At 35.7% G+C, this 23,160-nt stretch overlaps 1 protein-coding gene across 1 annotated transcript in view; it reads right to left on the reverse strand.

Moving 5' to 3' along the window:
- Nucleotides 1-639: 639 nt before the first annotated feature.
- LOC138322141 (hemicentin-1-like) overlaps nt 640-23,160 on the reverse strand; it is a 98,622-nt gene continuing 76,101 nt past the window's right edge. The window contains 11 exon segments of the mRNA XM_069266195.1: nt 640-2,542; nt 3,050-3,176; nt 3,599-3,721; nt 4,068-4,277; nt 4,578-4,700; nt 5,826-5,954; nt 7,197-7,328; nt 10,133-10,252; nt 10,635-10,754; nt 11,270-11,404; nt 11,695-11,829. Of these exon segments, the coding sequence (XP_069122296.1) occupies nt 2,164-2,542; nt 3,050-3,176; nt 3,599-3,721; nt 4,068-4,277; nt 4,578-4,700; nt 5,826-5,954; nt 7,197-7,328; nt 10,133-10,252; nt 10,635-10,754; nt 11,270-11,404; nt 11,695-11,829 (1,733 nt within the window). The 3' untranslated portion in view covers nt 640-2,163.

Here is a 23,160-nt window from a genome sequence, read left to right on the forward strand (position 1 = left end):
GGGGTCAAATAGGCTAATATCTTTAAACAACTTCTTCTTAATAACAAAGAGGCCTAGGGACCTGATACTAGGCCTGTGACATGCTGAGATCATAAAAGGGGGGGGGCTACAAAGTTTGTTCAAAATGAATGACCTTGACCATTCGTTCAAGGTCAAATGAATGACCTTGACCTTCGTTCAAGGTCACAGGAGTCATATAGGCAAAAATCTTTAAACAACTTCTTAATAATCAAGAGGCCTAAGGAACTGATATTGGACCCGTGACATGCTGGGATCAAAGGCTACAAAGTTTGTTCAAATGAATGACCTTGACCTTCATTCAAGGTCACAGGGTCATACAGGCAAAAATCTTTAAACAAATTCTTAATAACCAAGAGCAAAGGGGCCTCTAATGTGCTTAGGCATGATATAAATTCTTATTTAGTCTCCTATTTGTTATGTATGAACCATGCATGATTACCAGATAGCAGGTGAGCGATTCAGGCCCATTGAGCCCTTGTTATACCCTTGTTTTCTGGTTTTTTTTTATCTGACCCGGATTTTAATATATATAACTAGGAATCATGGGGAATTTGCTGAATAATTACTCCAAAATGACTTACAGTATCGAAATACAATACAGATAAAAGTAAAACAAAATAGATTTATTCATTAAATTTATTTCCTTGACACATGGAAAATATTGAAAAAGTCATCTCCAATGAAATGTTACAAATACTTGTGATAATTGATTAAATACATTATGTCCTAATATTGATGATTAATCAATGTGATGTGGTTAAAACAGCTAATATGATAACAATGAATGGAATTATGTAATATCTCCAGTGCAATTTCAACTATTATTAATTCATGTGAGTGTATGATTTTCTTTCATCAATCTTTCATACATTCGTACCTCCATTGTCACATACAAGAAAAATAAATATGTACAACATTCAAGTGATTCTCATTAGATCGACATTTCAGATGAGATCCATTGACTTCATGAAATGCAGTGTGTCACTGAAAATCACTTCATTGTGTGCTTTAAATGAAAAAATAACAAAGCGTTCATTAGGAAAGATACCTTTGAGGATGTACATTTGAGAAGTCAAAATTTTCCAGAGTTTTTTCAAAATAAATTTGGGAAACACTAGTTCATACCACAGAAGAAAGTGAAATCCTTTTTGACGATCATAATTTTACGATATTTAATTGGCATAATGGTATAAGTTTATATGGTGTTTACCTAAGGGAAAGTCTGATATGTACTGGTACTTGCATGAATGTTAAAAGCTTTGGCCATACAATAATGTTTTCTTTAAATAATTAGCTGTTGAATTTGATAAATGCTTTGACCTAAGTCCATTGGCAAATTTAATGAGTTTCAAACCTCAGAAAAATACATCCTTTAAGCACTTCCTGTTTCAGCTTCCTTGCTTACTTGTATCATCATAATGAAGTACATGTTTTAATAGATATATAATCTGCAAATATTTATAACTGAATTTATCTGTAGATATAATACAATCATGTCTAAGCCTGATGTATTCAAGCTCCGTTATTGCCTATAAAACAGAAAATTTTACAAAAACACATATTTAAATTTTTCAATTCGATTTCATCAAGCAAAGACAGAACAAAAATTTATAAACTTTAATGTGAATATAATATTAATATTTAAATGGTTTCTGTGACATATGCTAGAGGCTCCTAGGGGCTTATTTAACTGCTGTGGCATATACCATACTAGGGCTTATTTCAGTGGTTTCTGTGACATATCCTGAAGGCTTATTTCAGCAATTTCTGTGACATCTGCTAGGGGCTTATTTTAGTGTTTTTGTGACATATCCAAAAGGCTTATTTTTGTAGTTTTTGTGACAGATCATGGGGGCTTGTGTTAGAGGTTTCTTAGACATGTCCTTGAGGCTAATTTTAGTCCCTTCCACATCTCAAGGGCATCTATTCTATGGCAGATTTTAAGGACTTATTTCAATGATAACTATGCTATACTGATAACTACTATCATGGTGGAAGTCGGTCAAAAATTTGAATGCATCAAAATAATCATGTATATAGTAATACTGGTAAATGTTGAAATCCATGATACACCAATGTATATATTAACCATAGAAACATTTACAAAAATCATTAGAAAAATCATTAGAACTAGTGATGGTATTAATAAGGGAAAGCTGATACTGATATATGTATGATGAATGTTGTCTGATATTGAATGTTCTCACGCTCATTGTCATAAGACTTAGCTCGCACAGTTATTTTGTAAAGTTCCGTCTCCTCTAGCTGAGACAAGGGATAAACAATACCAGTTCCATCCTCGAGTCTTATTTCAAAGTTCACATTAACATCATTCATCAGAATTGTAAAGTCTGTCTTTGGAAGTTTAACATCATTTTGATCAAATGCGATGAGGCGAATGAGATCCTGGTACGCTAGAATACCACTGGGAAGAGCAACCGTCCTGAACTCGATTACATCAGCATATCTGGCTCCAGACGGACACGGCACATCCGACAGAGAGCATTCCAAAACACAGTACCTGTAAAACAGAAAATTACAACCACATATATCATTCATCACAACATTCCAACATATATATATTAGTCTAAAGTTGATCTTTGACTTATAGCATGCTAAATACTTATGTTTTAAACCTAAGTTTGATATATTGTTATGACAAAATCACTGTTTGACTTTAGTTATAATGGTCTTCTGAGTTCGGTTACAGAATAAAACAAAGCGATATTAACATAATATATATTGGCCCATCAGGCTCTTTTAGTCATTTTGACCCATTTTGGCCCCTGGGGGTCAGCAAGGACCAATATGGATATGATGCTAAATGCTATCCCCAAGGGAAAATCTGTGATCCTAGGGTCATAAAATTCACAATTTGTGTAGAGGGCCTTAAGACCTTTCAATCTATGAAGGGTATTTGATTCTACCATATCTACATGGAGAAAAGATTTTGGAATTTCATTCAAATTTATCCCTTTTGGCCATGTTACATAAAATTCCAAGGAAAAGATATAGATTTCTAACTTACCCTGACCTAGGATTACGCTGGTAGTTAGGAGGACATGGTGTCGGTATACACTGATGACTGCCCCGAGTGTTAAAACACATCTGGTCTGGTCCACAGTCAATTCTTAGTGCTGAGCACTCATTGATATCTACAACAAAAACGCCCACATACATATCTGAAACAACTTGGAATCTAATCACAAGATGTTGGCCCTAATGTCCTGAATTACACAATCATTTAAAGCACCTATCAAATTCTACCAATATTGGTTAAGAAGAAAATCTACATTTACTATTCTAAGATCAAAGACTAGGAATTTATACATAGTGATCAAACTACTGACAATAAAAATGAAATGATGAAATACAAAATCCTTACAGATATTATGACCATGATGTGCAAAGTGGTTATGAAGTGGACAGAAACATTAAAGTATACAAAATAATGTACAATCAAAGCAACAATGTGCAATGTGTTGTAAAGGGCCCATAAATCAAAATATTCAAATTCAAAATCTGACTTTTATATTTGATATCTGAATTGATAACTTTAATGAAATCTTCACAATACCTATACATTTTCGTCCGTTACGTGAGACCTTGTAGCCTTCAGGACATGTGCACTTAAAACTGCCTTGTGTATTAATACATTTGTGTTGGCATATGCCTGGATCATCTGTACATTCATCAACATCTGTAAGGGAGATAAACCATAATTATCAAACATACGCAATCTGTACATTCATCAATATATGCAAAGGGAGATAATCCAGTTACCAAAAACATTTACATGGATCATCTATATTCATCAACATCTCTTGACATGAAAAAATGTTTTAGACCAGAAAAGACAATATCATCAATTTTGTCGAAAAAACTCTTTTTATTTCTAAAGTCCAAACGTGAATACTAATTTGTGTACATGTAATGGCTGAGATTGAATGGCAATACACATGTAGTTGAATGAGTTTAAGAATCAAACCATAAAAATTTTAACTCCAGGACCTTCTGATGACCTTGACTCATGTGCTGGTGCTTACCTATACACGTGTGTTGAGAAGGGACATAATTCATGCCTAAAGGACACACTCCACGTTTATGACGTCGTCGCAGGGAATGTCTATATAAGGAAGAACAATGGTGGCTAAGACCACAGGGTGGAACCCCCCTCCTTGGTACCCCCATATCACTCTGAGGCTGCTGACGGGAACCAACTGAGAGCACCTGACTTGGTTCTATGAATTCTAGGCCTAAAAGACAAAAATAAAACTGCCATTCAGAATGGAATGCTTTCTTTTTCTCTTAATTTTAGTTATTTTTAATCATTTCTTTCCAAAGAGTAAGTCCTATTCGTAGAGTTGTTAGTATAGTAATAGAATAAATTTGATGCATAAGCATGTTAATTTTGAGACAAAATTTTTGTAAGCTATAGACATTGAATTAAAATGAATTAAAAAAGTTATGTTTGAAAAGCGGTGCTCTGCAGTTAGTATACATTTATCTGATGTAGTTGGATATAGGGAAGCTTTAAGCAAAGTAAAGGTATGTACCAGCACATGATTTTCTGTCAGCCAGTCGAATTTGTCCTGGAGGACAGATGCATTCAAATCCACCGAAGGTGTTCTGACACCTGAATGTACACACCCTGGGCTGATTAACACATTCGTCCACATCTGAAACAAATGCTTTTATCTTCAGCTCATCTGACTAAAATGTCTGTTACATTTTTTAAGTGGAGAAAAAACCCAATGTAAATGAGTTAAGAATATAAGTTTCTTGATTAAGGTAGTGAAAATAAAGATTTTAACAACTGGAAATAAGTATTGAAGTACATGTATTGTTAAAACTGTTTATCATGAAAATATGCAGTCAGAATGTAGAATTGTTAACCCTGCATTCAGCAATATAAGACCATGGCAATCATGTACCCTAAATAACATCATCCATTGATCAGTTCATCACTAATACACTAACCTCAGCCATTTACACTAATAAGGTACTGTACATGTTGGCACACAGATGCATGGTAACCAAGTGTTGCTTTGAACATTGATCTTGACTTTCAGGAAGATTTGACCTTAAATGTGAAGTCTAGATTTGGTACATGGGTTTATTTATATAATGAGGGCCTTGACCCTGAATGTTAAGTCTGAATTAAACTATATTACATGGCCCCTTTATACATGGATGACCTTAACATACCTCTACATAAATCATGAAAACTGGATTACATACAAACATACGACTTACGTTTACACATAACTATGGCCCTAGACATGAAGCAGGGTTTCCTTGATATCTGGGATGTCAACCCTAGGTCATATAAACATATACATAACCTACCTGTGCATAGATAACCTTGACCTTTGGGATGTCAAACCTAGGTCACATATACATGTGGAACCTGGACCAGCCTCATGGGGATGTCAACCTTGGTACATCAAATTACAACCATGGATGACCTTTGGGACCCTTGCATGGTCAAATATAACATACTGTTGACCTTGGTCATGACTACCTGTCATTATGATGGATGACCTTGACCTCTGGGAATGTCGACCCTTGGTCATGCAAACAAATACATGACTTCCATATACATGGATGACCTTGACCTCTGGGATGTCAACCCTTGGTCATGCAAACAAATACATGACTTACATATACATGGATGACTTTGACAAATGGGATGTCAATCCTTGGTCATACACACAAATACATGTCTTACATAAAACTTTACATGAATGACCTTGACCTGTGGGGTGTAAACCTTTGGTCATACAAACAAATACATATCCTACCTGTGCATGGATGACCTTGACCCCTGGATGTGAAGCCTGCATCACACACACACTGATAGCTGCCCTCTGTGTTTACACATCTCTGGTTGGCATAACACTGATTCAGATTTTCCCGGCATTCATCTATATCTGTCAAATTTAAATTGTATGTAACTAATGTTGTTGAAATTCCTTATGCTGCTAAGCAGGAGTAGTGCGGATAGAAAATAGTCAAACGTGCCTTGTCGACCACCTTAAATAAAGTAACCTGCCTTATGCAGTCCGTGTATCATGTCCTCCCAATGAAAACAAGTTGATTGAACTCTTATTTAGTGGTCAACTAAATGCACTGAAATTATGTCCTAAAATTATCGTTTTCTAAAAACTGCGGTTAGTCACCAATTTTTATCACTTACTGATCACCTGGCTATGTCTTTGTAGGTGCAGTCATATCAAATTTTACAATTAGAGATTGAAAACTATGTTTACATATTATGCATATTTCGTAAATCTCACATTTTGTGTACTTATATTTGGCACAACATTAGAAATAGAGTACATTTGAGCTAGTGAAAAATACATTTGTATCTCTTTATTCATATTAGTCATAGAATTTGACCCATCCTTGATTAAACACATGTCACCTGTCATAAGCACCTAATATATTGTTTGTCAATTGAGTGGCTGCTTAATGCTGTATGATACCTGGGTGTGCTAAACTATAATACGGGTTCGACTGTACATGATACCTGGGTGTGCTAAAACTTAATACAGGTTTGACTGTACATGATACCTGGGTGTGCTAAAACTTAATACAGGTTTGACTGTACATGGTACCTGGGTGTGCTAAAACTAATAATACAGGTTGTGACTATATACATGGATGGTGTGTGCTAAAACTTAATACAGGTTTGACTGTACATGGTACCTGGGTGTGCTAAAACTTAATACAGGTTTGACTGTACATGATACCTGGGTGTGCTAAAACTTAATACAGGTTTGACTGTACATGGTACCTGGGTGTGCTAAAACTTAATACAGGTTTGACTGTACATGATACCTGGGTGTGCTAAAACTTAATACAGGTTTGACTGTACATGATACCTGGGTGTGCTAAAACTTAATACAGGTTTGACTGTACATGGTACCTGGGTGTGCTAAAACTTAATACAGGTTTGACTGTACATGATACCTGGGTGTGCTAAAACTTAATACAGGTTTGACTGTACATGGTACCTGGGTGTGCTAAAACTTAATACAGGTTTGACTGTACATGATACCTGGGTGTGCTAAACTTACTACAGGTTTGACTGTACATAATACTTGAGTATACTAAAACTCTTTATAACTGCAATATTACCAAAAGCACAAACTGTGGTGAGATTTTCTTACCACGACATTGTCCTGGACCAGTGGATCTATAACCATCAGGACATAACTGTATACACTTATAGCTGCCTTCTGAGTTAACACACTTCTCATCACCACGGCATCTATTGCTCCCCTCACTGCATTCATTTATATCTAGAATGTAACAAAATAGAACATTACACTACAGCCTAGACAATCGATCAAAATGTAGCAACAGAGTACTTTAACCCTTTCTGTGCCACGGCAAATTTCGAGAGTGCCAACGTCGCGGTGATTGTGACGTCAGAGAAAGATTGATGTAGCGCTGGTGACTTTTGACGTCGAAAACTGTACTGTATTTTAGCGCGTGTTGACGATACCGTTCTATGCATTATTGGGTTGGTTCCTTGGTCGATCACAGCCAGAATGCTCTATTATCATTTTGCTGACATGATAAGTAAAACTTGTATGATAAGTTAAGCTAGTTACATGTCATTTTAGATGCTTTTACTACACAGCATAACAACAACTTTCAACGAACTAATGTTCTTACACTCCCTTATGAATCACATGTCAACTCTGTATGTCAAAATCCCCTTATTCAGGCTGATGCGTATCGCTTGATAATTACATTATAGATTATACCATTTGACTTCGAATTCATTTGGTGATTTCTGACGATTGTTTGCAGTATGTTATCTCACATTGTTATACATAAGTTATGTCTAATACATACTTATGGAGAGCAGAGTTGTTATTTCGCATTTTCCCCTCTTAATCTCTACATAATGAACAACAGCGACGCACGATATACATACACAAACAGAAATACTTTTGCCATTTTTATTTCAACTGACAGTATTAGTGTACTTTTTGGTAATAAAGAATGTACATGTGTATGTAACCGATATACACAGGAACAGTATTACAGTGTCGGATATTCTTATATAAGTCCTGTGGTGTTAAGACAAATACATGTTGTACGTAATCATGTTTGTAGATGGTAAAAGTAATAACTAATCTATACGTGTTTAGATATTAGATATGAAACAAAAGCAAATTATATTCACAATGCAGTTTAGATTAGGGAGATAAAGCATTTTAAGCATTTCTAAACACCCACACTATTGCATTAAAGATGCTCCACCGCCGACAGACCATAAATGATACTCATCATTTGAACAACAATTGGTGTTTAATCGTGTATGCATATGTCTAATTAACACAAAAAATAACATAAAATAATTTATTTTGCTTTTGGTGCATGCGCAGTCAGAACTTCATTCTATATAGAACATAGTGCCACAGTATTTTTTCGGGATGCAATAAATTATTTCTAATATTTTTATCTTGAAGTAAAATTAAAAGCTCAAACTTTTCAATGTTGGTAATGGTGTAAAGTAAGTATCATTTGTAACTGAAAATAATACCAAATCGTCTTATCCTGTTTTTGATAGTGAAAAAAATATCATTTGTCAGCGGTGGAGCATCTTTAAAATCTGCTGTTAGAAGACCAATTCCGACTTCTGTAATACCAATAACGATTCGTTATGCATGTATTTATGTCGTACAGTCTCTATGTTTAGAACAAAAATTTTCTGTATTCTTTATTTTTGTTATTAGAAGTAAAGGCAGATTCCTTGGTTTATTTTTTGATCCCTATATTTCTTCTGAAAAAGCTTCGCCTTTTACAACCGATTTGTATGTAGTAATAGTTTCTACATGTGTAATGGTCACAATTTCTAAACAAATCTAATTAAGAAAAGTCCAAGAAATGCTATGTATTCGATCCTTTGTCAGTATTTTACATTATTTTGTGAGTCAAATTTTTATAAAAGACGGAAAATCTTTCAACTTAACCTATTTGTCAAAATTCAACATTGTTTGGAATACAATGCTAGATCGCTGTTTTTTTTATATATATTAATTTTTTATCCTCAATTTTAGAAAGCATGCATAAACTTTGCATGTGTCTATATCTACTGCAATGAACACTATATACATATATCCATGTATTGCTGTAAGATGGAGTGGCAATGGAAAGTGCGATATCGCTGCACTGTAGCCTCAGAGGCTGATACCCTCTCACGAAAATGACGTTGCATTCGACGTCATATTTTCACGACAGCTTCCAAAAGTGCGATGTCGATATTTGAAGCACCTGCATCGGCTCAAAATCGGCTTTTGAGCACTGAACGTAGATGTTCAGTCGGCTCAAAATCGGCTCTTTGGCACAGAAGTGGTAAAATGTAGCAAAGGAACACTTTCCAGAAATTAATATTGGCTGCTTGTGCAGAAGAATCACCAAACCAATTTTTACCAATCAGTAACCTCCATTTTATTACCATGGAAACAGTTATCTAGACATGTAATATGTCACAAAGTAGGCAACAAGTTACAGCAAGTGACCAAGTTTGAACAAATTTGATTCATGGATTCAGTTGTTGGCCATTTCACAAATCTTGTATCAATATAGTGACCTGTTATATGTACTATGGTAACCACAATTTTTAGGAAAAATTCTTCTTGAACATCTACACATCTATACATACATACAGACGAACACGTTGTGTTGTGTTATTTCGGACTGAAGAAGGCCCTATAGTGGCTGAATATATATTCCATAGACATGATTTTGATTTTACTTTGAATTTATTTTGGCCTTTTATTTCGGATTATTAATATACTAGCTTTATACCGTTTTTACCTAATTATGATCTACACATGGCTCCTTGTGTTTCATCAAAATCAGTTAACAGGAGTTGTCCTGATAAAATTTGCATATTTGCAGTACACAGGCTTTCCTAAACTTGATGAGTGGCGTGGGGTTAGAGGGTAGGGGGTATGATAGAAAGTAAAAAGTGGCAATCTCCCCTTCCTTATTAGTTGTAATACTTGTATACACATCAATAGTTTATAATTAACATATTGTAACGTTTAACTGTATGAATTGTTTGTGTTAGACAGAGAGTACCTACCTATACAAGTATGTAGGCCTTGTAGTCTATATCCGGGTGGACAGGCACACTTGTAGCTACCAATGGAGTTTTTACAGTTATGAGAACAGCCTGATGTTCCACGTGTACACTCATTTACATCTGAAACACACAAAATAATTAACATGAAATTTTTACACAGATGGAAATAGAAAAACTAAAAAAGGCTTATAGTTTAAATTACAGTACTTAAATACAAACACAGTTGAACCTCTGATTAGTTCATAATAACAATATTTGTTAGATCTGTCAAAATGTTATAAATGTATATGGTGAAAAGTGTACCAATAAATGGTGCCACCCATTGGACTGTATGCATCAGGTATTGCTTTAGATATAAACACAAGTACAATTCTTGTAGATTCGTAGGGTTTTTGTTTTTAAAGATGAAAACTTTTCACATTGCATTTAACTCAAAGACCCTTAATTAAATCAAAGTCTTTTGATTACTATAGATATTGAAGCTAGTTTTAACTTGCATTACCTGTACATCTTCCATTTTCTACCAGCATGAATCCACGAGAACATGAACATTGGTACCCTCCTGGAATGTTGTCACATTTCTGTCCACAAACCTCAGGGGTCTCATGACACTCATCAATATCTAAATCACAAACACCAACCATAATCAAGCACATGATACCAAACGTAAAATATATTAAATAAGGGAAGAATCATGCAGAAAATTATGATTTGCTCGAATTAAGACTCAAGAAAATCAAATGCTTTCTGACAGTAATAGCTTCAAAAAGTTACTTTGCAAATCAATGCCCTATAGATAACTTATCTACATTAACACAAGTACAAGTATATTATAATATACTTAAAAAAATCAGAAGCAAAGCCAGCATAGATTGCTCAGATGAAACATGTACTGTACAACAGCATACCTCAATCTATTACCATTTATGATTTCAAAACAATCAGCAATATCTTTTAAAGAAAATCTTGAAAAATCAAAAGAGGAAGGAAAGCCAGATGGATGGATTGATGAACATGATCAATTCACCCACCTGCTGAAATATTGTTTGATCTAGGGCACTTATGAAATATATCTAAATTAAATATCTTCTTATGTTTCCTTGTTTATATTCAGTCTTTACAAGTTAGTGTGCCTACCATCACATGATTGGTCGTTATGTGAGCGCCTGAATCCATTCCCACAGTAAACAGCACAGTGAAATGATCCTAGTGTGTTCATACATTCCTGTTCTACAGAACATCCGCCATTGCTATTGGCACATTCGTCTATATCTGTAAAACATAATAATGACAGGTAGTAACAAAAACACCAGTGGCATTAGAGGCAATAACAGTGATCTGCTTATCTCACAATAACAAGTCAATAAAAATGTGCAATTAACAAATGGTCTACAGATATTCAGTTTTCTTAAAATCAAAGGTTTAACAAATGTGTGCAATATCATTTAAGTGGTTCATGCCTGCATCAGTCTTGAACAACTAAAGATTAGTGTTCTGACATTAACTTCTATACAATGTAAACAAGTATGTAATTTATTATATGTCCCTCTATGTCTGCATACCTTGACAATTTGAACCATCTCTATCCAGCACAAAACCAAAAGGACAGGAGCAGGCGTAGGTCCCTGGGGAGTTGTGGCAGTAGCCAGAGCATGGAGAGGTGGTGGTACATTCATCTACATCTATAACATAGTAAACCAATCACAGGTATAAACAACATGTCAAGGCGGACATCAAATTATACCTTTAGTAATATCATAAGGGGAGATAGCTCTGTTGGATTATATATAAAGGGAGGTAACCCTGGTCAATAGTATATAATATATACAGCACACATACAAGTGGGAGATATCTCAATGAGATTGAAATAAAATATAAAGACAAAGTGGACACCCAAGGGGAGATAATGCTAGGTTTACACTATGTTCCCGGCGACCACGGTAGCCACGTTTGCCCGAAACGTGGTGCGCCGTGGAATTTTGGCTATTTTTGCAACTGTATTCAAGTTGTGCTAGGTCTTGTGAAGTTTTGCCACGCTCTTTTACGGATTACGTGGTGGAATGTGGATATAGGGGAAAGTGCTATTCCCGGAGGTTAAAGGAACACTACGGCTTTAGCACGGTCTATCAAGGATACCACTACGTTCTCTCCTGGCCTGTTACGATCTGATGAGGTCTGCTACGTTTTACACGTTTTGATCGAACTCCAATACGTTTTTCACGGTTCGCCAAGGCTTACTAGGATGAAAGTTTGATGCTGGGCTCTTTGGGGAAACTGTAACAATATCTATTGCCAAAAATGTCATTTCAAACACGTTTTAATTACAAAATTTGTTAAAAGCATATTTGGTATAAATATATAATTATTATAGCCAAGTGTTTCTACGCAAATATTTTTTTTCTGTACTCATTTAATCTGCCTTTTGCAATAACAGCTTTGGTATAATTTGAGGGTTAAAATGTGTTTGATAATGACTATTTCTATTTATCAATACAAATGATTCAATGAAGTAGCAAATATGTACCAGGCCAGGCAATGATACCCATATCATATTTTGCTTGCAACGTAAGACCGTAATAAGACGTAACAAGCCGTATCACGTCGGACTTTCAACCGCTACAAGCCGTAAGATGCCTTGACAGAGCGCATCAAAACGGTTTTCATCCACCTTGGCTTGCCGTAAAAACCTTGACAAACCTGGACAAAACGGCACAAAACGTGCAGCCAATCTGCATCAACCGTGATCAAACGTGGAAAAAACGCAACAGAACGTCACAAAACTTGAAATCACCGTGAGATACTGGGGAACGTGCTTGCTGCCCGTTCCACCACGGACCGTGTTGAAGTTCTGTTAAGGCCTCGTACGCATTGGTCACCGTTTTGTTACATCCTGTGGCGTTCACCATCTGTACCGTGACTGCCGTGGCAAATTTTTTGACAGTTAAAAATCTGGCACGGCATCCACGGTAATCATAGGCCGCTCACGTTTGTCTAATCACGACATTCTGCGTTGTCTCACGTTGTCATAGCGGCCACCACGTTTTGTCCACACTGAAACGGGTCTGCCGTGGCCGCCGGGAACATTAATCTAAATGGTAAATAGACAACAAACATCATAGCTAAATGGTAAATAGACATGACATCCTAACATCAATCTAAATGGTAAATAGACAAGACATCCTAACATCATATCTAAATGGTAAATAGACAAGACATCCTAACATCATATCTAAATGGTAAATAGACAAGACATCCTAACATCATATCTAAATGGTAAATAGACAAGACATCCTAACATCATATCTAAATGGTAAATAGACAAGACATCCTAACATCATATCTAAATGGTAAATAGACAAGACATCCTAACATCATATCTAAATGGTAAATAGACAAGACATCCTAACATCATATCTAAATGGTAAATAGACAAGACATCCTAACATCATATCTAAATGGTAAATAGACAAGACATCCTAACATCATATCTAAATGGTAAATAGACAAGACATCCTAACATCATATCTAAATGGTAAATAGACAAGACATCCTAACATCATATCTAAATGGTAAATAGACAAGACATCCTAACATCATATCTCCTAACATCATATCTAAATGGTAAATAGACAAGACACATCCTAACATCATATCTAAATGGTAAATAGACAAGACATCCTAACATCATATCTAAATGGTAAATAGACAAGACATCCTAACATCATATCTAAATGGTAAATAGACAAGACATCCTAACATCATATCTAAATGGTAAATAGACAAGACATCCTAACATCATATCTAAATGGTAAATAGACAAGACATCCTAACATCATATCTAAATGGTAAATAGACATGACATCCTAACATCATATCTAAATGGTAAATAGACAAGACATCCTAACATCATATCTAAATGGTAAATAGACAAGACATCCTAACATCATATCTAAATGGTAAATAGACAAGACATATCCTAACATCATATCTAAATGGTAAATAGACAAGACATCCTAACATCATATCTAAATGGTAAATAGACAAGACATCCTAACATCATATCTAAATGGTAAATAGACAAGACATCCTAACATCATATCTAAATGGTAAATAGACAAGACATCCTAACATCATATCTAAATGGTAAATAGACAAGACATCCTAACATCATATCTAAATGGTAAATAGACAAGACATCCTAACATCATATCTAAATGGTAAATAGACATGACATCCTAACATCATATCTAAATGGTAAATAGACATGACATCCTAACATCATATCTAAATGGTAAATAGACAAAACATCCTAACATCATATCTAAATGGTAAATAGACAAGACATCCTAACATCATATCTAAATGGTAAATAGACAAGACATCCTAACATCATATCTAAATGGTAAATAGACATGACATCCTAACATCATATCTAAATGGTAAATAGACAAGACATATCCTAACATCATATCTAAATGGTAAATAGACAAGACATCCTAACATCATATCTAAATGGTAAATAGACAAGACATCCTAACATCATATCTAAATGGTAAATAGACAAGACATCCTAACATCATATCTAAATGGTAAATAGACAAGACATCCTAACATCATATCTAAATGGTAAATAGACAAGACATCCTAACATCATATCTAAATGGTAAATAGACAAGACATCCTAACATCATATCTAAATGGTAAATAGACAAGACATCCTAACATCATATCTAAATGGTAAATAGACAAGACATCCTAACATCATATCTAAATGGTAAATAGACAAGACATCCTAACATCATATCTAAATGGTAAATAGACAAGACATCCTAACATCATATCTAAATGGTAAATAGACATCCTAACATCAGACAATAACAACATCCTAACATCATATCTAAATGGTAAAATAGACAAGAACATCCTAACATCATATCTAAATGGTAAATAGACAAGACATCCTAACATCATATCTAAATGGTAAATAGACAAGACATCCTAACATCATATCTAAATGGTAAATAGACAAGACATCCTAACATCATATCTAAATGGTAAAATAGACAAGACATCCTAACATCATATCTAAATGGTAAATAGACAACAACATCCTAACATAATATCTAAATGTTAAATAGACAAGACATCCTAACATCATATCTAAATGGTAAATAGACAAGACATCCTAACATTCATATCTAAATGGTAAATAGACATGACATCCTAACATCATATCTAAATGGTAAATAGACAAGACATCCTAACATCATATCTAAATCTAAATAGACAAACATCCTAACAACATACTAAATAGACAAGACATCATCCTAACATCATATCTAAATGGTAAATAGACAAGACATCCTAACATCATATCTAAATGGTAAATAGACAAGACATCCTAACATCATATCTAAATGGTAAATAGACAAAACATCCTAACATCATATCTAAAATGGTAAATAGACAAGACATCCTAACATTCATATCTAAATGGTAAATAGACAAGACATCCTAACATCATATCTAAATGGTAAATAGACAAGACATCCTAACATCATATCTAAATGGTAAATAGACAGACATCAAACATCATATCTAAATGGTAAATAGACAAGACATCCTAACATCATATCTAAAATGGTAAATAGACAAGACATCCTAACATCATATCTAAATGGTAAATAGACAAGACATCCTAACATCATATCTAAATGGTAAATAGACAAGACATCCTAACATCATATCTAAATGGTAAATAGACAAGACAACCTAAATAGACAAGACATCCTAACATCAAGACATCCTAACATCATATCTAAATGGTAAATAGACAAGACATCCTAACATCATATCTAAATGGTAAATAGACAAGACATCCTAACATCATATCTAAATGGTAAATAGACAAAGACATCCTAACATCATATCTAAATGTAAATAGACAAAACATCCTAAAATTAGACAAGACATCCTAACATCATATCTAAATGGTAAATAGACAAATGACATCCTAACATCATATCTAAATGGTAAATAGACAACATCTAACATCAGACAAGACATCCTAAACATCATGAACATCCTAACATCATAAATGGTAAATAGACAAGACATCCTAACATCATATCTAAATGGTAAATAGACAAGACATCCTAACATCATATCTAAATGTAAATAGACATGACATCCTAACATCATATCTAAATGGTAAATAGACAATACATCCTAACATCATATCTAAATGGTAAATAGAACAAGTACATCCTAACATCAAAATCTAAATGGTAAATAGACAAGACATCCTAACATCATATCTAAATGGTAAATAGACAAGACATCCTAACATCATATCTAAATGGTAATAGACAAGACATCCTAAATATCTAAATGTAAACAGAATGACATCCTAACATCAATATCTAAATGGTAAAATAGACAAGACATCCTAACATCATATCTAAATGGTAAATAGACAAGACATCCTAACATCATAATAAATGGTAAATAGACAAGACATCCTAACATCATATCTAAATGGTAAATAGACAAGACATATCCTAACATCATATCTAAATGGTAAATAGACAAGACATCCTAACATCATATCTAAATGGTAAATAGACAAGACATATCCTAACATCATATCTAAATGGTAAAAAGACAAAGACATCCTAACATCATATCTAAATGGTAAATAGACAAGACATCCTAACATCATATCTAAATGGTAAATAGACAAGACATCTAACATTATATCTAAATGGTAAATAGACAAGACATCCTAACATTATATCTAAATGGTAAATAGACATGACATCCTAACATCATATCTAAATGGTAAATAGACATGACATCCTAACATCATATCAAAATGGTAAATAGACATACATCCTAACATCCAAATCAAAATGGTAAATAGACAATGACATATCCTAAACATCATATCTAAATGGTAAATAGACAAGACATCATCAAAATGAGTAAATAGACATGAACACATCCTAACATCATCTAAATGGTAAATAGACAAGACATTATCCTAACATCATATCTAAATGTAAATAGACAAGACACATCCTAACATCATATCTAAATGGTAAATAGACATAGACATCCTAACATCATATCTAAATGGTAAATAGACAAGACATCCTAACATCATATCTAAATGGTAAATAGACAAGACATCCTAACATCATATCTAAATGGTAAATAGACAAGACATCCTAACATCATATCTAAATGGTAAATAAAGACAAGACAATCCTAACATCACATATCTAAATGGTAAATAGACAAGACATCCTAACATCATATCTAAATGGTAAATAGACAAGACATTCCTAACATCATATCTAAATGGTAAATAGACAAGACATCCTAACATCATATCTAAATGGTAAATAAGACAAGACATCCTAACATCATATCTAAATGGTAAATAGACAAGACATATCCTAACATCATATCTAAATGGTAAATAGACAAGACATCCTAACATCATATCTAAATGGTAAATAGACAGACATCCTAACATCATATCTAAATGGTAAATAGACAAGACATCCTAACATCATATCTAAATGGTAAATAGACAAGACATCCTAACTATCATATCTAATGGTAAATAGAACAAGACATCCTAACATCATATCTAAATGGTAAATAGACAAGACATCCTAACATCATAATCTAAATGGTAAAAATAGACATAACATATCCTAAACATCATATCTAAATGGTAATAGACAAGACATCCTACACATCATATCTAAAATGGGTAAATAAGACATGACATCCTAACATCATATCTAAATGGTAAATAGACAAGAAAACTTACCACACCTAACATCATATCAAAATGGTAAAATAGATCCCCCCCAAGACATCCCTAACATCATATCTAAATGGTAAAATAGACAAGACATCCTAACATCATACTAAATGGTAAATAGACAAGACATCCTAACATCATATCTAATTGGTTAAAATAGACATGAACATCCTAACCATCATATCTAAATGGTAAATAGACATGAACATACTAACATATATTATATGGTAAATCAGACAAGACATCCTAACATCATATCTAAAATGGTAAATAGACAAGACATCCTAACATACATATCTAAATGGTAAATAGACAAGACATAACCTAACATCATATCTAAAATGGTAAAATAGACAAGACACATCCTAGACAAACATCTAATATCTAAATGGTAAATAGACAAGACATATCCTAAACATCATATCTAAATATGGTAAATAGACAAGACATCCTAACATACAAATCTAAATGGTAAATAGACAAGACATCCTAACATCAAATCTAAATGGTAAATAGACCAAGACATCCTATACAACATATCTAAATGGTAAATAGACAAGACATCCTAACATCATATCTAAATGGTAAATAGACATGACATCCTAACATCATATCTAAATGGTAAATAGACAAGATGTCTGAATATATACTGTTGGTGGTGACTTACCATGTCCTGTCTGAATATATACTGTTGGTGGTGACTTACCATGTCCTGTCTGAATATACTGTTTGGTGGTGACTTTACCATGTCCTGTCTGATATATATGTTATGGACTTACCATGTCCTGTCTGAATTACTGTTGGTGGTGACTTACCATGTCCTGTCTATACTGTTGGTGGTGACTTACCATGTCCTGTCTGAATTATACTGTTGGTGGTGACTTACCATTGTCCTGTCTGAATATACTGTTGGTGGTGACTTACCATGTCCTGTCTGAATATACTGTTGGTGGTGACTTACCATGTCCTGTCTGAATATACTGTTGGTGGTGACTTACCATGTCCTGTCTGAATATACTGTTGGTGGTGACTTACCATGTCCTGTCTGAATATACTGTTGGTGGTGACTTACCATGTCCTGTCTGAATATACTGTTGGTGGTGACTTACCATGTCCTGTCTGAATATACTGTTGGTGGTGACTTACCATGTCCTGTCTGATATATAATGTCTGTGACTAACCACATCCATCTGAATATACCGTTGGAGGTGACTTACCATGTCCTGTCTGAATATACTGTTGGTGGTGACTTACCATGTCCTGTCTGAATATACTGTTGGTGGTGACTTACCATGTCCTGTCTGAATATACAGTTGGTGGTGACTTACCATGTCCTGTCTGAATATACTGTTGGTGGTGACTTACCATGTCCTGTCTGAATATACTGTTGGTGGTGACTTACCATGTCCTGTCTGAATATACTGTTGGTGGTGACTTACCATGTCCTGTCTGAATGTACTGTTGGTGGTGACTTACCATGTCCTGTCTGAATATACTGTTGGTGGTGACTTACCATGTCCTGTCTGAATATACTGTTGGTGGTGACTTACCATGTCCTGTCTGAATGTACTGTTGGTGGTGACTTACCATGTCCTGTCTGAATATACTGTTGGTGGTGACTTACCATGTCCTGTCTGAATATACTGTTGGTGGTGACTTACCATGTCCTGTCTGAATATACTGTTGGTGGTGACTTACCATGTCCTGTCTGAATATACTGTTGGTGGTGACTTACCATGTCCTGTCTGAATATACTGTAGGTGGTGACTTACCATGTCCTGTCTGAATATACTGTTGGTGGTGACTTACCATGTCCTGTCTGAATATACTGTTGGTGGTGACTTACCATGTCCTTGACTTACCATGTCCAATCTGAATATACTGTGGTGGTGACTTACCATGTCCTGTCTGAATATACTGTTGGTGGTGACTTACCATGTCCTGTCTGAATATACTGTTGGTGGTGACTTACCATGTCCTGTCTGAATATACTGTTGGTGGTGACTTACCATGTCCTGTCTGAATATACTGTAGGTGGTGACTTACCATGTCCTGTCTGAATGTACTGTTGGTGGTGACTTACCATGTCCTGTCTGAATGTACTGTTGGTGGTGACTTACCATGTCCTGTCTGAATATACTGTAGGTGGTGACTTACCATGTCCTGTCTGAATATACTGTTGGTGGTGACTTACCATGTCCTGTCTGAATATACTGTTGGTGGTGACTTACCATGTCCTGTCTGAATATACTGTTGGTGGTGACTTACCATGTCCTGTCTGAATATACTGTTGGTGGTGACTTACCATGTCCTGTCTGAATATACTGTTGGTGGTGACTTACCATGTCCTGTCTGAATGTACTGTTGGTGGTGACTTACCATGTCCTGTCTGAATATACTGTTGGTGGTGACTTACCATGTCCTGTCTGAATATACTGTTGGTGGTGACTTACCATGTCCTGTCTGAATGTACTGTTGGTGGTGGTGACTTACCATGTCCTGTCTGAAATATACTGTTGGTGGTGACTTACCATGTCCTGTCTGAATGTACTGTTGGTGGTGACTTACCATGTCCTGTCTGAATATACTGTTGGTGGTGACTTACCATGTCCTGTCTGAATTTACTGTTGGTGGTGACTTACCATGTCCTGTCTGAATATACTGTTGGTGGTGACTTACCATGTCCTGTCTGAATATACTGTTGGTGGTGACTTACCATGTCCTGTCTGAATATACTGTTGGTGGTGACTTACCATGTCCTGTCTGAATATACTGTTGGTGGTGACTTACCATGTCCTGTCTGAATGTACTGTAGGTGGTGACTTACCATGTCCTGTCTGAATATACTGTTGGTGGTGACTTACCATGTCCTGTCTGAATATACTGTTGGTGGTGACTTACCATGTCCTGTCTGAATATACTGTTGGTGGTGACTTACCATGTCCTGTCTGAATATACTGTTGGTGGTGACTTACCATGTCCTGTCTGAATATACTGTTGGTGGTGACTTACCATGTCCTGTCTGAATATACTGTTGGTGGTGACTTACCATGTCCTGTCTGAATATACTGTTGGTGGTGACTTACCATGTCCTGTCTGAATATACTGTTGGTGGTGACTTACCATGTCCTGTCTGAATATACTGTTGGTGGTGACTTACCATGTCCTGTCTGAATATACTGTTGGTGGTGACTTACCATGTCCTGTCTGAATGTACTGTTGGTGGTGACTTACCATGTCCTGTCTGAATATACTGTTGGTGGTGACTTACCATGTCCTGTCTGAATATACTGTTGGTGGTGACTTACCATGTCCTGTCTGAATATACTGTTGGTGGTGACTTACCATGTCCTGTCTGAATATACTGTTGGTGGTGACTTACCATGTCCTGTCTGAATATACTGTTGGTGGTGACTTACCATGTCCTGTCTGAATGTACTGTTGGTGGTGACTTACCATGTCCTGTCTGAATATACTGTTGGTGGTGACTTACCATGTCCTGTCTGAATGTACTGTTGGTGGTGACTTACCATGTCCTGTCTGAATGTACTGTTGGTGGTGACTTACCATGTCCTGTCTGAATGAATATACTGTTGGTGGTGACTTACCATGTCCTGTCTGAATATACTGTTGGTGGTGACTTACCATGTCCTGTCTGAATGTACTGTTGGTGGTGACTTACCATGTCCTGTCTGAATATACTGTTGGTGGTGACTTACCATGTCCTGTCTGAATATACTGTTGGTGGTGACTTACCATGTCCTGTCTGAATATACTGTTGGTGGTGACTTACCATGTCCTGTCTGAATATACTGTTGGTGGTGACTTACCATGTCCTGTCTGAATATACTGTTGGTGGTGACTTACCATGTCCTGTCTGAATATACTGTTGGTGGTGACTTACCATGTCCTGTCTGAATATACTGTTGGTGGTGACTTACCATGTCCTGTCTGAATTACTGTATACTGTTGGTGGTGACTTACCATGTCCTGTCTGAATATACTGTTGGTGGTGACTTACCATGTCCTGTCTGAATATACTGTTGGTGGTGACTTACCATGTCCTGTCTGAATGTACTGTTGGTGGTGACTTACCATGTCCTGTCTGAATATACTGTAGGTGGTGACTTACCATGTCCTGTCTGAATATACTGTTGGTGGTGACTTACCATGTCCTGTCTGAATGTACTGTTGGTGGTGACTTACCATGTCCTGTCTGAATATACTGTTGGTGGTGACTTACCATGTCCTGTCTGAATGTACTGTTGGTGGTGACTTACCATGTCCTGTCTGAATGTACTGTTGGTGGTGACTTACCATGTCCGTCTGAATATACTGTTGGTGGTGACTTACCATGTCCTGTCTGAATATACTGTAGGTGGTGACTTACCATGTCCTGTCTGAATATACTGTTGGTGGTGACTTACCATGTCCTGTCTGAATATACTGTTGGTGGTGACTTACCATGTCCTGTCTGAATATACTGTTGGTGGTGACTTACCATGTCCTGTCTGAATATACTGTTGGTGGTGACTTACCATGTCCTGTCTGAATGTACTGTTGGTGGTGACTTACCATGTCCTGTCTGAATATACTGTAGGTGGTGACTTACCATGTCCTGTCTGAATGTATTGTTGGTGGTGACTTACCATGTCCTGTCTGAATATACTGTTGGTGGTGACTTACCATGTCCTGTCTGAATAGGTGACTTACTGTTGGTTGGTGACTTACCATGTCCTGTCTGAATGTACTGTTGGTGGTGACTTACCATGTCCTGTCTGAATATACTGTGGTGGTGACTTTACCATGTCCTGTCTGAATATACTGTTGGTGGTGACTTACCATGTCCTGTCTGAATGTACTGTTGGTGGTGACTTACCATGTCCTGTCTGAATATACTGTTGGTGGTGACTTACCATGTCCTGTCTGAATATTACTGTTGGTGGTGACTTACCATGTCCTGTCTGAATACTGTAGACATTACCCATGTCCGTTTTTGGTGGACAAATGAGCTTACCATGTCCTGTCTAACAGGACCAAAAATGTACTGTTGGTGGTGACTTACCAGGAAATGTATCAAAAAAAAATCGTACTGTAAAGCTCAAAATGGTGATGTCCTGTCTGCAATGTACTGTTGGTGGTGACTTACCATGACGTCACAAAATACTGTGGTTCTGGTGTGCAACTATTA

Source organism: Argopecten irradians, chromosome 4, assembly GCF_041381155.1.
Source record: "Argopecten irradians isolate NY chromosome 4, Ai_NY, whole genome shotgun sequence".
Classification (NCBI taxonomy): domain Eukaryota; kingdom Metazoa; phylum Mollusca; class Bivalvia; order Pectinida; family Pectinidae; genus Argopecten; species Argopecten irradians.